The sequence below is a fragment of the Pundamilia nyererei genome, unplaced genomic scaffold (genome assembly GCF_000239375.1).
Source record: "Pundamilia nyererei isolate P.nyererei 1_Seehausen unplaced genomic scaffold, PunNye1.0 scaffold00079, whole genome shotgun sequence".
NCBI classification, from domain to species: domain Eukaryota; kingdom Metazoa; phylum Chordata; class Actinopteri; order Cichliformes; family Cichlidae; genus Pundamilia; species Pundamilia nyererei.
The window spans coordinates 387,964-402,620 of NW_005187480.1; the positions used below are offsets into that span (position 1 = coordinate 387,964).

At 43.0% G+C, this 14,657-nt stretch overlaps 1 protein-coding gene across 3 annotated transcripts in view; it reads right to left on the reverse strand.

Annotated features, from left to right (window-relative positions):
• LOC102196931 (transcription factor COE3) overlaps window positions 1-14,657 on the reverse strand; it is a 139,708-nt gene that overhangs the window by 10,608 nt on the left and 114,443 nt on the right. For all 3 annotated transcript variants that reach the window (XM_013912039.1, XM_005737733.2, XM_005737731.2), the window contains exons 12-13: window positions 3,576-3,641; window positions 2,744-2,918 (exon numbers count right to left, since the gene is read on the reverse strand). In XM_013912039.1, coding sequence (XP_013767493.1) covers window positions 2,744-2,918; window positions 3,576-3,641 — 241 coding nt within the window. The remainder of the gene's footprint in view (window positions 1-2,743; window positions 2,919-3,575; window positions 3,642-14,657) is intronic.

The following is a 14,657-nucleotide window of genomic DNA, read 5'->3' on the forward strand; positions in this document are numbered from 1 at the left end:
CCCCCCCCCATGCTCCCACTGATTGACCCTCATCCAAGATGCATTGAATACCAATGTTCCCGCAGCACTCAGCCTGACCTCTGACCCCCTCCCGAGGCTCCACAGTTCCCACCGACCTCGGGACGAGCTCACTTAGCAGAGCTAACAGAGTGCCAAGTAGCACATTACGCCCTCTCTCTCGCCTCACCCTCCACCCTCTTTCCCTTTCCCCCAACTTCCCATTTCGGGCCAACGCAATTCCCAGCAGGAGCGGCTGATGGAGCGCTGCCCAGGGACAAGGGCGAGGAGAGGCGGCGATGGGAAACACATGTGGAGTAGCAGAGTGCAGGGAGCGGCCGAGCACTCAGAGTAAATGTAAGGATTGTTCTGTAATAAAAAAAATAATGCCTTAACAAATGGACTGAGTGTTGGGTGGTGTTTGTCTTGGTGCGTTCCCTCTCCCTATCCATTTCGCCACAGCAGCGTGGGAAGCAGATCGGACGCAGGTCACATCCTGCGCGCTCATTCACACCGAAGCCTGAAACGTGTTTGCTGCAGAGCAGTGCAGATGAGCTGGTTAACGGACAGTTTGGATTTCACTGTTTAATGACAAAAATTAACGACTAGAAAAGCTCTTTCAGAGTTAATAACTTTTTTATCAGTTAAAAATTTATTTATATACTGTTTTTGTCACTTTAACGGATTTAAGCTCTATATTTTTAATTTCTTTGCCTTCTGTATAAACCCATGACGGTTCTCTGTCTAAAATCAGAAAAATCCTGCTGCTACTCTACTGTATGTACTGTAATTATACTAGTTTAAATAACATATGTATCAGATATCTGAGTATTAGTGTACTGACAACAAAAATCATCAGGTAGTGCCTCTATGATAGCAATAATGTTAGGAAGCAAGCTAAGCCTAGCCAGCTAGCTGTAATTTAGCAATGCAGCAAGAATATGTTGCTGGTAAAATTGTAGCATTCACTAATTTTTAAATTAAAACAACCCGTTCAATCAATGTCTGAGAGTTAGCAAACTTCATTTACTAAAGACAGCATTTTTCTATGCTGGATAGCTAGTAGTTTGTCCTCTTTTTATGACTCAAATGCTCTGTGACTGCCAAAATTCCTGATTAGACAAAACTCAATTTCTTCTGGCTAGAGTTAGCTAATTTTAGTACTAACCAAAGCAGAAAAACTACTTGCTAGCCAACATATCACTTAACAGTTAGCTAACTTTAACCTGCTTCCTCACTAACACTATGGAGCCACATCAGTGCTAGTTCCTGTCCTTACTCTGTGTTCTGCTGGGAAATAGTAGTTTGATAGCATTAGCAGTTAGTGGACTATTTTTAAGCTAACATTAGCTGCTGTTGTTTATGGCTAGTAGTACAAGGGCGACAGGTATTCAGGGAATTTACTTGGAAGTGAGAATACACATCTTCAAAAACAATTAAGCCTTATCCATGATTCTGTAAGCTTTACATGCAAAGTTATAAAGAAGGCTGAAAGTGGGCAGGTAAGTAAAAACATGTTTTGGGGGTATTTTTCCTGGTATCAGGCTTCCCTCGTGACCCCATAAACTCTGACAAAGACAGACTCCAGAGGAAAAAGCCTTCATCCTGCAGGACGATGACATGATGCTGAGCAGGCCGAGCTGAATTGGAGCTGTAAATTACCTGCCTCGTCCGCCTGATAAGGTCTGGGCTCGAGAGCTGCTGTTTTTATTAATGTTTTAATCACGGTGGATAATTGCAAGGGGCACACAGAGCCATTTCATACTTCATAACAGCGGGGAGGACGGCATTAGATCCTCGGTGTAATGTTTCCGACTGGACCACAGTTATGAATTTTCAGCATGGCTGCTACCTCGTTTCCCATGACCTCATAGATTCCTGTAAGGTGTTCGCTGTGGGGCCGATGGGAAAACCAGGCCACGGTTTGTGGTCGAAGTGGAGGGGGGGTGTCCGGGGAGTAAAAGCAGCTCGATCTGCTTCCTGTCGACGCGTTCACAAGCTGTTTGCTGCATGTTTTCCTGAGCGTTCCTGACAGAAGCAGAACTGACTGCTGAAAGGAAACACTGAGGATAACAAACCCACAGAGCTACAGTGGAAACACCACCGAACGTATCTGCTAACAAGAACTGAGATATATCAGATTTCCACTGACGTCCAAAAACTTGTAGAAACACTTCAGTGAACGTGCTCTTGTTTATTTTGACTGTGTCTGATAGCAGGTACTAAAACAATAAACATGAATTCATGTGCTGCTGAAAATAGTCTATAAAAATAACTTTGTGGAGCCCTTTGGTAATCTATGGACGCTTGCATCCACTCAAACTAAAATGTGTGGTTTTATAACTGAAAGAGATGTGTGAACTTGAACCCTACATGGAAGTCATACATTGTTTCATGAACTCTAGTGAAGTATCCTGTAGGACTCTACAGAAATTCAATGACGTCCAGTGAACTTTCCTGACGTCCGCTAAACCACTCCAGTCTACTGGACTCTTCTAAAGACTCTTTTTAACTCTCAGACTCTCAATAAAGTTGGACCCTAAAAACGTTTGTTGGACTTTACTTAACGATACTAAACTCCCTGTCTCTGCTGGATTCTAGTGGACAGTCAACCCTGCTGGTCAACAAAGTCTACTTGGCCTCCATTTGTCTTTAATGCAGTCTACTGAGCACACTTGTGATGCGGCGTAAACCATGAGGCCTCCACATCCTCCCTAGAGGATCATGGGTAGCAGCGCGCTCTCACCTTGGTCGGCCTGCGAGGCCTCGGAGATGTTGACGGCGAGCTGACTGCTGAATGAGTTCACTCCCATCATCCCCGAGTGAGCGGCTGAGCCAGTGAGCGACGGCAGCTGGTTGTGACTGCGAGGGACGCTGTAGAGCGCCTCGGTGAGGTCGGCCGCTCGCTTCAGGATGATTTCCTGCGAGGAGAGGGGAGGACGGGACATTATTTTGTAAGAGTTACTGTTGGCATGAAAATGTTGGACAGCAGTGAATCTCAGTTCTGCGGTTCCCACCAGTGAACTAAATTTAGAGTTCACGGGACGTATGATGATGTTGAAGTTTGACATTTTTTGAATCTCTTGTTTTTATGTCATATTGAAGTGTGAGCAACGTAAATAGTCACTGAAAAATTTAGTAAAACCCCACATGGATGTTTGCGCTTCAGTAGAAGGTGATTGTCTGGACATATATATACAAAAAGATTAGAACTCACACATTGGAGAACAAAATAGTTGCAAAGTGATGAGGGTTACTCAGAGTGAGGTGATTGGTGAGGTGGGTGGGCAGGGGTGAGGTGTGGGGGGACAGCATTAGTTAATTGTCTGAATGGCCCAGGGGAAGCTGTCAGTGTAGTAAATGCAGGGATTCTGTTAGACGTATGAAGTCTAACACAGTTTTTCATTCAGGAGTCTGGGATTTCTGTCCTCTGTTAGAGCCTCACTATTACATTTTTCTTATCATTACTCATCATTTATTTCTGAGATATATCCTGAGGTTTGTGATGGGATGTTTCACTGATCCTCATGTGTTTGAGTTTGAAGAGGCCAAAGGTCAAAGTGAAGGTGCTCCCTCACCTGGTTATTGTGCGGCATCCCGTACAGAGCTTCCACCAGGTCGGCCGCTCGCTTCAGCAGCACTTCCTGAAAAAAGACAAAAAAAAGGGAGGTTTAACAGAAAACACAACACAAGGAGGACAGAAGAAGAATCAGCAGGAAGCCATATTCTCACACACACACATTTTCCATTCAGCCTACAGGAGAGGAAGCGTCCAATCTGAGAGTCTGGGTTTAATAATGTGACTGATAAACAAGTGAATACAAACACAAGAAGAGGGGGTGATGGGTAAAAAAAAAGAGGAAAGGAAGGAAAGAACCAAAAAAGAGAAATAAAATAAGGAAATGAGAAAAGGAGACAGGAGAAAGAAAGGAATACAGGATGGAAAAAAGGAAGAAAAAATTACAAAAGGAAACAAGGAAAGAAATAAGGGATAAGGGGAAGGAAATTAAACAAAATGAAGGGAACATTAGGGAAAATTAAAGTCAGAAAAAAATGCAAGTAAAAACATTTAAATGGACAGGGATAAATAAATGATATCAACAGAAGGAAACAAGAAGGAACAGGAAAGGAAACAAGGGGGGAGGAAGAAACAGAGAAGGGATGGAAAGAAACAAGGAAAGGTGAGGAAACAAGAAAAACCATTAATGAAAGAAAGAATGCAAGAAGGAAGGAAGTGAGGAAGGGAAATATAAAGGTAAAAGGTGAAATAAGGAAACAAGGGAGGAAAAAAGGTGATGTAAACAAAGCGCTGAATGGAGACACAGGAAAGCCTGAGGATGATCAGCTGACAGAGGGAGGAGGAGGTGTGGAGTCCCAGAGGAGCAGCAGTGGGGAGGTGGAGGCCTCTGCTGGATCTCCCTGAGGTATTACAGCAGGAGAGGGAGAGAGGGAGGCTTGTTTTTCACGTGAAGTGATGAAGGAAGAGGAGGAGGAGGTGACGGCTGCCACTCTCTAGGTTCAGCCATCAGAGCTCCGACCGCACTGCAGACGCTGTTCCCGAAAGTTCGAGGCAGCGAGGAAACTGACGGGAACTGACGTCAACTTGAGATTCGGCCCCGTGCGCCTCCCCCGGCCCCCCGACCCTGAACCTACACCCCTCTCTGAAAGGTTCGCTGACATCAGCACGTCACAGGTTTCCTTCACTTTTGTTCCGTCGTCTCCTTTTCCCTCCTGTCTTTCCTTCCTTGCTTTTATCCTTTCATCAGTTATTATTTCCTTTTTTGCCCTTTCCATTTCTTCACTGTTTCTAGTATATTTGATTTTCTTTGAGACTTCTACATCAACAGTGAGACTTTTTTTCCCCACAACAAATATAAATAAATTGCAAAAAAACAAACAAAACACAAATATGATACAAATAAAAACTCATATATGCAAATGAATAGTTAATAATTATTTTTTGATTTGTCATCGAGTCATCATGGTTCAGGCTTTAAAAGGTTAAAGAGCAGCTTAATGGCAGCGTCTGATGCCCTCAGCAGGCTTCCTGAAACTGGCCAATGAGAACAAATACAAACATTTCATGCATTGAACTAAAGTGAATGAAGCTTCCTGGCATTCGTCTGGCATGTCAGCGGATCGGTGTACTTCCTGGACCTCTGGTTATTTTTTCTTGAGGCTGAAATTTGTCGATTTGTTGTTCAGCAGCATTAAACTGTCCCTCCACAGAGCAGCGGTGCAGCTCTAATATGAAGTAAAGGAGTGCGAGAGCTCCTTCCACCTGTGATTATGAATGTGCGGCTGACCCTGAACCGCATCTTTGAACTCAGCATTAGAGATTCTGCTGCTGTCGAAGCCGCCGAGCAGAAACGTTTCCCTCGTCTCGCGGCTGTCAGCACGAATCACTCCTGCCGCTCAAATCTGCGCCTTCTTATTTCTGTCGAGTTTCACTGCAGAACGCAGAGATTAAAGGGGATTTCTACTTTGGATTCTACTGATTTTTTTTATTGCATTTTAACTTTCTGCTGGAGCCGCAGCTTCTAAACAAAAACGTCTCCAGAGACGCACTTTGTGTTCCCTCCCTGGCCAATCAGAGCGCTTCCTCTGAGTTGGCAGCGAACCGGCCTTTGACACACGAAGGTCTCCGTTTCCCACGACAGGCGATGACCTCGGGGGCAACGGTCCAGCACGCGGACGCTTTTTTCCTTGACCTGAAGCTTGAACGGCGAAGTGAACGCATCACTGTTTGTTTACACCAGAATCAGCTGTTTGATGAGCTCTGCTCGTTCTTCTCTTTGCTCCCTGTTTCCTTTCTTCCTTCCCTACCTCCTTATTTTCCTGCCTTTGTCCCATCTTCCTCTTTCCTGACTTCGTGTGTTCCTTCCTACTGTCTCTCTTTTTTAACTTTGGTTACCGATCTTTCTTTCATTCTTTTCTCCCCCTCTCTTCCTTCTTCATCTTTCCTTGCTTCTATTCCTCCTTCTTTCCTGTCCTCTGTATTCCTTCCCTTTTCTCGAGTCTACTTTTGTTCCTTCCTACTGTCTTTCCTTCTGTGTGTCCTCCTCTGCATTCCTTTTCCATCTCATTTACCTTTTTCCTATCCTCCTTCCTTCCCATCTTCTTGCCTTTCATCTTTTTCATTCCTTTCTTCCTACTGATTTTGGTTTTTCTTTCTTGTGTCATCCCCTTTCTCCCTTCCTTCCCTCCTACCTGTCTTCCACATTCCTTCCTTTCCCCCCTTCTTTTCATTTTTCTATATTCCTGTCTTCATTCATGGTGTCTTTCCTTCCCTCCTTCCATCTTTCCTTTTATTATTTATCTCCTTCATTTCCTCATGTTATTTTTCTGCTCCCTTTCCTCCTTTATCCTCCACTCACTGATGTTCCTTCCTTCCCACCTTTCTGCCTAGATTACTGTCTAGGAAGGAAGATCGGAAGCACGAATCCTTTGCTACTTATTTCCCGTCTTCCTTTTTTCCTTCTCTCATCACTCCTTAATTCTCTCCTTTCCTCAGTCCTTCATTGCCTTTCTTGCTTTCCTTCCCTCCTGTCCTATTTCCTTCCAGCTCCCTGTTTTTTCTTTTTCAAACTATAACCCCAAATAATCAGCCTGACAGGTGAAACCACATCTCTGCCAGCGTGTTTCTGTGTGCGTGTTTTTATGTATGTGTGTGCATTTCTCTGTGTGTGTTTCTGTTTCTATGCGTGTGCTTCTGTGTGTGTGTGTGTGTGTGTGTGTGTGTGTGTGTGTGTGTGTGTGGGTTCTCTGGCTTCATTAATCTCCATTAGAAAACAGAAGTTAGTTAATGTCTCCTTCGGTCGGCTGCGGCAGCGAGACGCCACGCAGCAGCTGCCCGTCTCTCTCTCACACACACACACACACAGTTACTTACACACAACCGTACATACTCAAACATACACACGTTAAATATACAGTTGGCAGACACTAAAACCTCACACACACAGAAAAGACTTCAGCCGCTCTGTGTGTATGTCTGTGTTTTTGTGTGTTTGGGTGTGTGTGTCCTCCTTCTATTTTCATTAGCTTCTGACAGACACAACAGCCTTCTCAAGTTAATGACGCCTCCGAGGCCTCGCTGCTGCTGCTCAGTGTGTGTGTGTGTGTGTGTGTGTGTGTGTGTGTGTGTGTGTGTGTGTGTGTGTGTGTGTGTGTGTGTACTTGCACTTGTTCATTTGTTGGTGGGCTCTCTGTGATTTGTGAATTAGGCGCTGTACTAGTAGTACTACTACTCAGAATAAGAAAAGAACAACATGAAAACAGGAAGGAGAGACAGGAGCAGAAACAGAACATAAAAAGGAAGTGGAGAACAGAAGAAACAAAAGAAGTAACACAAGAAGAAGAACGAGGGAGGAGAAGACAGAGGAGGAGAAACAGAAAAACCATAACAGAGAAAAACAGAGTAAAGGAAGGAGTAGAAGAAAAAAGGATGAAGAAGAGGAGAAAAATAAGAGAACAAGACGGCACAAAAGGGAAAAGATGGACGAGAGAAAACAGAAAACAGAGAGAGACAAAGAGAACAATAAAAACAGAAGAAGAGGAGAAGACAGAATGAACAAAAGTAACAACAAAGGAAGCAGAACAAAATAAAAATAGAAAAAATGAAGGAGTTTTAGAAAAATTAAGATGAAGGGAAAATACAACAGGAAGTATAAAAAGAGGAAGGAAGAGGAAGCAGAACAAACGTGAACAGAAGAAGAAGAGTTGGTGTTTCCTGCTGACTGAACGAAAACGGTTTTTCCTGTTTTTGTTTATTTTCTTTTGTTTTCCTCCTTCGGATCAGATTTCCTCCCTCCTGCTGCTCGATCTGTTTCTTCCTGTCGGAGCAACTAATTGACTCCACGCCACACCGCCATACATCCTTATTCACGCCATCACACACACACACACACTAACAGCGGCCAGGCCACACCCTTTACACACACACACACACACACACACATACACAGACAGCGCCATCGGATTCCTGTCAGAGCGAGTGCCGGCAATCAGAGCGCCGGGCGCTTTAACGGCGCTGAAAGGCCCCGATCGATGCGGTAATGCACTGGCTCCCAGTTATCATCATCATCATCTCTTATCACTGACCCACACCTCCAGCAGGAGGAGGAGGAGTGTGGGGAATGTGGGAGAAGATGGAGGAGAGAGGAGGGATGGGAGATGAAGATGAGGATGAAGAGGGTCTCTGGGTGTTTCCCTTCAGCTGAAAGGAGATGGATGGTGGGGAGTGGGGGGGGGGGTGGAGGCTAAGTGGACATATGAAACAGCTGAGAGACGAAGGCAGCTGATTGGATCATTGGGCTCGAACATCTGGCTGGTTAATGATTGGCTGCTCAGACGCTCGCTCCAATGTGCGAGTCGCCGTTTCACCAAACTTCACTACATTTGATTTTCAATACTTCAATAACTGCAACTCTGAGTGGAAGTTACGAATAAAGAGGGGAAAAAAATACAAAAACACCATAAAAATATTGGAGAAAAAAATGTGAAAATAAGTCGATGAAAATTATTTTAAAAATATATTTATAAAAACTGAATTGCAGAACAAAAGAATGCTTCTAGAAAGCATAAACACAAAAAAATCTAAAAGAAAAACAGTGGTCGACATCGTAACTACATAAAATGTATTTATTTATGGTGGGGGTAAAATCAGTGGAATGGCTCTTTGCCTTTTAGCAGTGCCTGAAATTAAACGTTTGTGTGCGACAGTTCAAAAACAGGCTGCTCATGTTCATCTGATTTGATAAATGAACTTGAAGCTCATGAAGAGACAGCAATTAAAATGTGTAGAGAATAATGGTGTGAAGACTTCCTGTGAGGAAATGAAAACACATTCCTGCACTTTGGATTGTCCCTCTGTGGAAGATTATCAGCAACTCATAACCAAAGTGTTAGTTGATACAGACACTGTCACGTAAACCACTGTTTTTTTAAACATTAACTTTTTTGCTGCTATGTTTGGTTTTTGGAGCCGCAAGATTTAGACGAAAGGGGAGTCCTAAGCTATCAGCTAACAGTAACTAGCTATGTTATTGTTTGCATCTGTGGACTGTATGTAAACATAACTTAGATGAAGATTCCTGCTAAACTGTTACTACAGTAACCTCACAGCAGCCATATTATTGGACAGTTAATCTTATTAGAAATACTCCACCAGCACAAACACGGTCCACAGGTCCAGTTCAGAGACTTAATTAGCTGAGGTGAAGCCTAGCAGACAGCTAGCAGCTACAGCCGCCTGTGTCACCATGTCAAAGAGGCCACCTCCCTCCATATATTCCTAAAATAGCTGCTCACTTTTGCTTCTGACAAAAAGGAAGAAAGCAGCGAACCAATAAGACTATTTAGGTGCTTTAGCTCTATTACTGAGCGCGAATCTGTGTCCTCTGAAATGTACTAATTTTACTAAAGCAAATTCTAATTCGACATCAAACATCTTTCAGCCACATTGAATCTTACTTGTATTTTAATAAACAAAACCACAACGACATGCAAACATCACCACGGGAGGCAGATGGATTCAGCTGAACACATACACCTTTGCTTTCCAGTTCAGACCAGTTTATCTCAGTCTGGGAGGGTTTCACCATCATCAGTGAGTCCAGAACGAGGTGGGTCCTCCTCCTCCTCCTCCTCCTCAGTGCTGCGTTGATTAAACCCACTGAGACTCGTGCTTCTCTTCACATGAAACCTCCCCGTAGCTCCTGTGTAGGTGTGTGTGTGTTCATGTGGACATGTTACAGCACTGTATCACAGAGCAGCCAACAGGAAGCAACTCCTTTGTTTTATTAAGATTTGAGGCCATTTTTTCTTTCCTCTAAAAGAACCCAGTATAGACGATCAGCTGGCTAGAGATGTCTCTCAATAAATTAAAGTAAGTAAACACTACAGAAAATTCATTTTATCAGACGTGAAATCTTAAAACATATATGCTTTTACTTAAAGTGGATCTATTGTGCTGTAGAGAAACACATCAGCATACAGGCATATTCTCTATTTAAGTAATAAAGGGCAAATATTTTGCTTTTCTTTGTTTCCTGTCAGCATTTCCTCTTCTAAAGGTAGATTTTCATGTTAAGCTTGACTAAAATTTCTAATTAAGACGTCAGTGTATAGACAGTAATCCCTCTGAACCAAAGGATCAGGCTGCAGACTGCTGGAAACTTTCAGATTTATACAATTTTTCTATGTTTTGTGTCATTTAGTGAGAATATTCCTCATGTTAAGACCTGAAGCAGCCAATCTGAAATAAAGCTGGTGCAAAGAGGGAGGAGCTGAAACTGCTTGTTTCAGTTTGAACTGACGGCTGCTCTGTGGTCGAGCGTAAACAAATAAAGATTTATATTTTGAACTGTGAGTGCAGAAGTACCCTAGTAGACTTGTCAATAATAAACAGTAAACTGATATTTAATATTTAACTAACAGTCCTTTTTCCTGACAAATAATTTCTCATCTCTAATGATTAATGGTAATATAATAAAGCTTAAGACTGTGCCTGCTTTTGTTGTTAAACACTTTGCTGGTGTGTTTATCAGCTTGGTCACTGATTTCAGGTCATTAAAAAAACTTTTAGTTATTTTGCACATTCTACTCATGACTGTGTTAAAACTTCAGTTCAGAATTGAAAACGTCACAAAAAATGTTTAAAATGTCAGCAAAAGTGACTAAATGAGCGCAGCTTAATCCCCAAAGAGGGCTTCTGGGGATTACAAATGACTGTATATCGCTGTCATGAAGATATAAAATTCACGGTTAAATATTTTAAAGCAGTTCAACTTGTAGTGGTATATGAGCAAAATCTATCTAAGACTAGGAATCACTCTTACTGTACTTCGTTTCCCTCCCAAATAACCGTTAAAAAAAAAACCCTCTGGAGACTGCACCCTCGTGGCCTTGGTGCCCTTGCCCTTCTTCTGTCCATCTCTTGACATATTCCGCCCCTTTTTTCTTCCTCCTACCTCTTTCTCTCTTTTTTCCATTTGGTTTCTAGGGGCTTAATTACAGGGGGCCGGCTCCGTGGCTGAGGAGGTGCGAGGCGAACAGGGATCAGCGTGACCCTGGAGGAGAAGCCATCAGACAGCGGCCTTAACAATGATAAATCACCCTGAGCAGAGCTACAGATACAGCCGCCGCCCCACTGATCTCTATAAAATATGGATGGACCTGCAGGAGGAGGAGGAGGAGGAGGAGGAGGAGGAGGAAGGGAGCAGTATCACGGCAGATCTTCAGATTAGCGATTATCAGGCGTAGAGGTATTCTAATGATCTGGGACATGGTGTGGGGTTAATTCCATTCAAAGGAAACGTATTGAAATTCAGCTCATGAACTGAATTCTGCTCATTATTCTCAATGAATACTGAAAATCTCCTCATTCATGAAGTGGGCCGGAATTAATAATCCCTGAACGGACGGACGCCCCCCCACAAGTCCGGATGAGGGTCAATGATCAGAGCTAAAGGTGCACACTCAACACGCTAAACACATTTAATCTCCACCCCATGGTTCACAAATCTTCATGGACCTCATGTTAACAGTAGCGTTTGTTTTTAACAACAGGGTGTCCCGTATTTTAAACAAATCTCCAACATTTATAACCTGATCCCTTTTATAGATAAAATTATATGAAACCTGATTAAACGACAAATTAAAATTAACGTGAGTGCGGTTTCATGTCTGTCCACAGCACACACAGAGTTAGTTTGGGTAGTTTGACAAACTGGGAAAGACAACTGGTCACTGATGACCTCTGGGGTTTCTCCTGGATCATTTTCAGCCCTCTAATTTCATTTCCAGCCTGGCTGGGCTGGAAGCGGACACCTCAGCGTCCGTCCGTCCGTTAGCGGGCGCATTGCGTTTAGAAGCTCAGGACAAAACAAGATATTGTGATGGAGATTTTTCTCTTCTTTGTACCATTTTTAAAGATCAAACAATGATTTACACAATAAAGAAAAAGCAGAATAATCAATAATGACCTGAAGTAATTAAAAATCTTACTTCTACATTTCTACATAGAAGCAAGATATCGTCTCACATGAAGCTAACAGTTGTTTTTTTTGACATAGCTTTGGAGCTAAAAGACTAACTGTTTGAAATGTGTCGTGAAGTTCAGAGAATGAGAGCTTTTAAAAGAGATAAACTGTCAAGTTAGTTTAGCTTTTATGACTAATATGACTAAAAAATTATTATAAAATAGCTTAATCTCATTTATTTTATTACAATTACAGCTAATAAACAACTGCAAAACGACTTTTAATGCATCAGCAAAAATAAGTAAGCTAGTTTTGGTTAGTAATACACAAGTTGGGACGTTCTGTCTGAGCCATTTCTAAACAACTGCGGATTCTATCAGTTCAAACAACTGTACGTGAGCACAGTTATACGTATGTGTCAGCACTTTGCTGGAAAAAGATCCAAACTGTCACCCTCAGATGATAGGAAATTGTTTAGGATGTTCAGGAACCACCGAGGCTCAAGCCTGCCCTAAAGCCGGATCTGTGCCAGAAACCCAACCAGTTTAAATGAACTCGACCAGTTCTGCTAAGAAGTGCAGTCAGATATGCAGCCAGAATTATGCCAGAAGTTTGCCGATGGCTACCAAAAGCATCTGGTCAAGGTGCAACTTGCTAAGGGATGTTTAACCAAACATTAGTGAGGGTGTTTGTATTTGAGCCTGTATATAACCTTTGACCCTGTGTGGATCAGAGAAAACCCAAAATAAATTCAGATTTATGGATCTAATTCTTGTATTTTAGCAGCAGTTCAAGAAAATCCTAAAAGCCCAAAGTTACCACGACATACATGCCCAGCTGTACTCTTCTAAACACGACTCTTGTTAAAATCCTATTATCTGCTGATTTCTGTATTGTGTGACTAAATTATTGCGCTGGAAAGCGAAATGAGCAGAGGAGGTCCACCTTAAGACGATCATTTTGTTCAGTATTGTGTCTGAACGGTCGTCACCTAATCGCGCTTCCTGCTAAGCTAGGCCGAACGGCATTTCCCCATCTTTCAGCTGAAATCAGCCTGATGTTTCTCCTTCTGGCTTCCATATTCACCCTGCTTGCTGCTCCCATAATGCTCTACCTGACGTCTACAACGAATCAATCTGTTCAGCGGCGCCGTGCCTGTCCAAAAACGAAACCCAGCCGCCCAGACATCTCTGTCCACACCTGCTGCTGCTGCTGTCCTCTGCAGAGCGGCAGCTGCAGGTGAAAACAAAAGAGAAGTGACAACTCGAGTTAACCCGTCGCTGCTCGGTCACTGCCAGCACGCCGTCCTGTCACCTCGCGGAGCGCCGCTCTTCCTCTTCCCGTGATTCCTCTCCCTCCAAAACGTCCAGGAGGGAGAAACCTGCAGCTTTATTGAGTTTTCTTTTGAATAAATAAATATTTAAAGGGAGAGGATGAGGGAGGAGGGTGTTTGACGTCCCACTCTGGCTGCAAATCAGGCCATCAAAGGGGCCAGACAATGTGTGCTCGCTATTAGTATCAATTTACAAATAAACTGCTTTTTTGGTGACTGGATCTCCGATGTCAGATTTTGATAAATGGTTTCAATTTGGCAGCTGTTTTCGAGTGTCAGAGCCCATCTGACACTCGCCGCCAGCCGCCGCTGCTCGCTGCCTCAGAGAATCTGCCTCAGTTAGCTCCTCGCAGCCGCTGCAGCCAGAATAATCTCTTCATACTAACCAGGACGCCTGATGGCTGCACGCCGTGCCTCTGTGTGAGCATACAAATGTCGTTCTGTGGGTGACACCAGCTCCCTGATTTCAATATTCTCGACTTTGTCTTAAAGGAGCATTTCTGCACTTTTAAATCCCTCTTCCTCACCGCCTGTCTCCAAAAAGCCCGCAGAGTTTAACAGACCCTGTTTCCACTTCCACGTAGAGATACAAATTTACCACCATAAACTTTAAATAAAGGCGTAAAAATTGGCTTCGTTTTTCCATTCTGCTGCCATTTTCAGGTCCAAACTCTTCTTCAAACAACAAACAAACAAACAAAGGCTGAGAGTTAAAAACAGTCCAAATTCTTCCAGCTAAAGTGGAATGATCACTGTGCTCGTTCTCACATAAGATGTAGGCTGTAATCGAGTTAGGAGGCTGCTGGAAGTTAGATAGCGAGCTTCCATTGTATATTTCTAAAAACTGAAACGTACATCTCTAAAAAAACTAAACAGCAGTGATGTTTGGACAGTTGGTGTAGCCGGGGTAGTTAACACTAGACAAACATCACACAGTGGTCAGTTCTGCTCATCTCCAGCTTTCTTGGACTCTACCAGAGCAGCTTTGCATGATTCAGACCTCAAAATAATCCATCTTTATGTGATACAACCCCTCATGTCTTCTGATTGGCTGTCCCACATAAACAGAAGGTTTGTGTGCCTGAGATGATCAGATAAACAGGATATCCCCGCCCTCAGTGACACCATACAGATCCAACACTTTAAACATGCGACTGCAGCGTTTCCAGCAGAATAAGACTTGTTTATGTCCACGTCAGATAAACTAAACTGAAAATGTTCAGAAGACCTTTTGATCTTCCTGAAACTGGACAAAGCTGCTTTAAAGTTTTAATGGAACAAAAGTTTTGTGTTCATTCTCTTTAATAAAGACACAATCTGATTGTATCTGATGCTTGTATTTC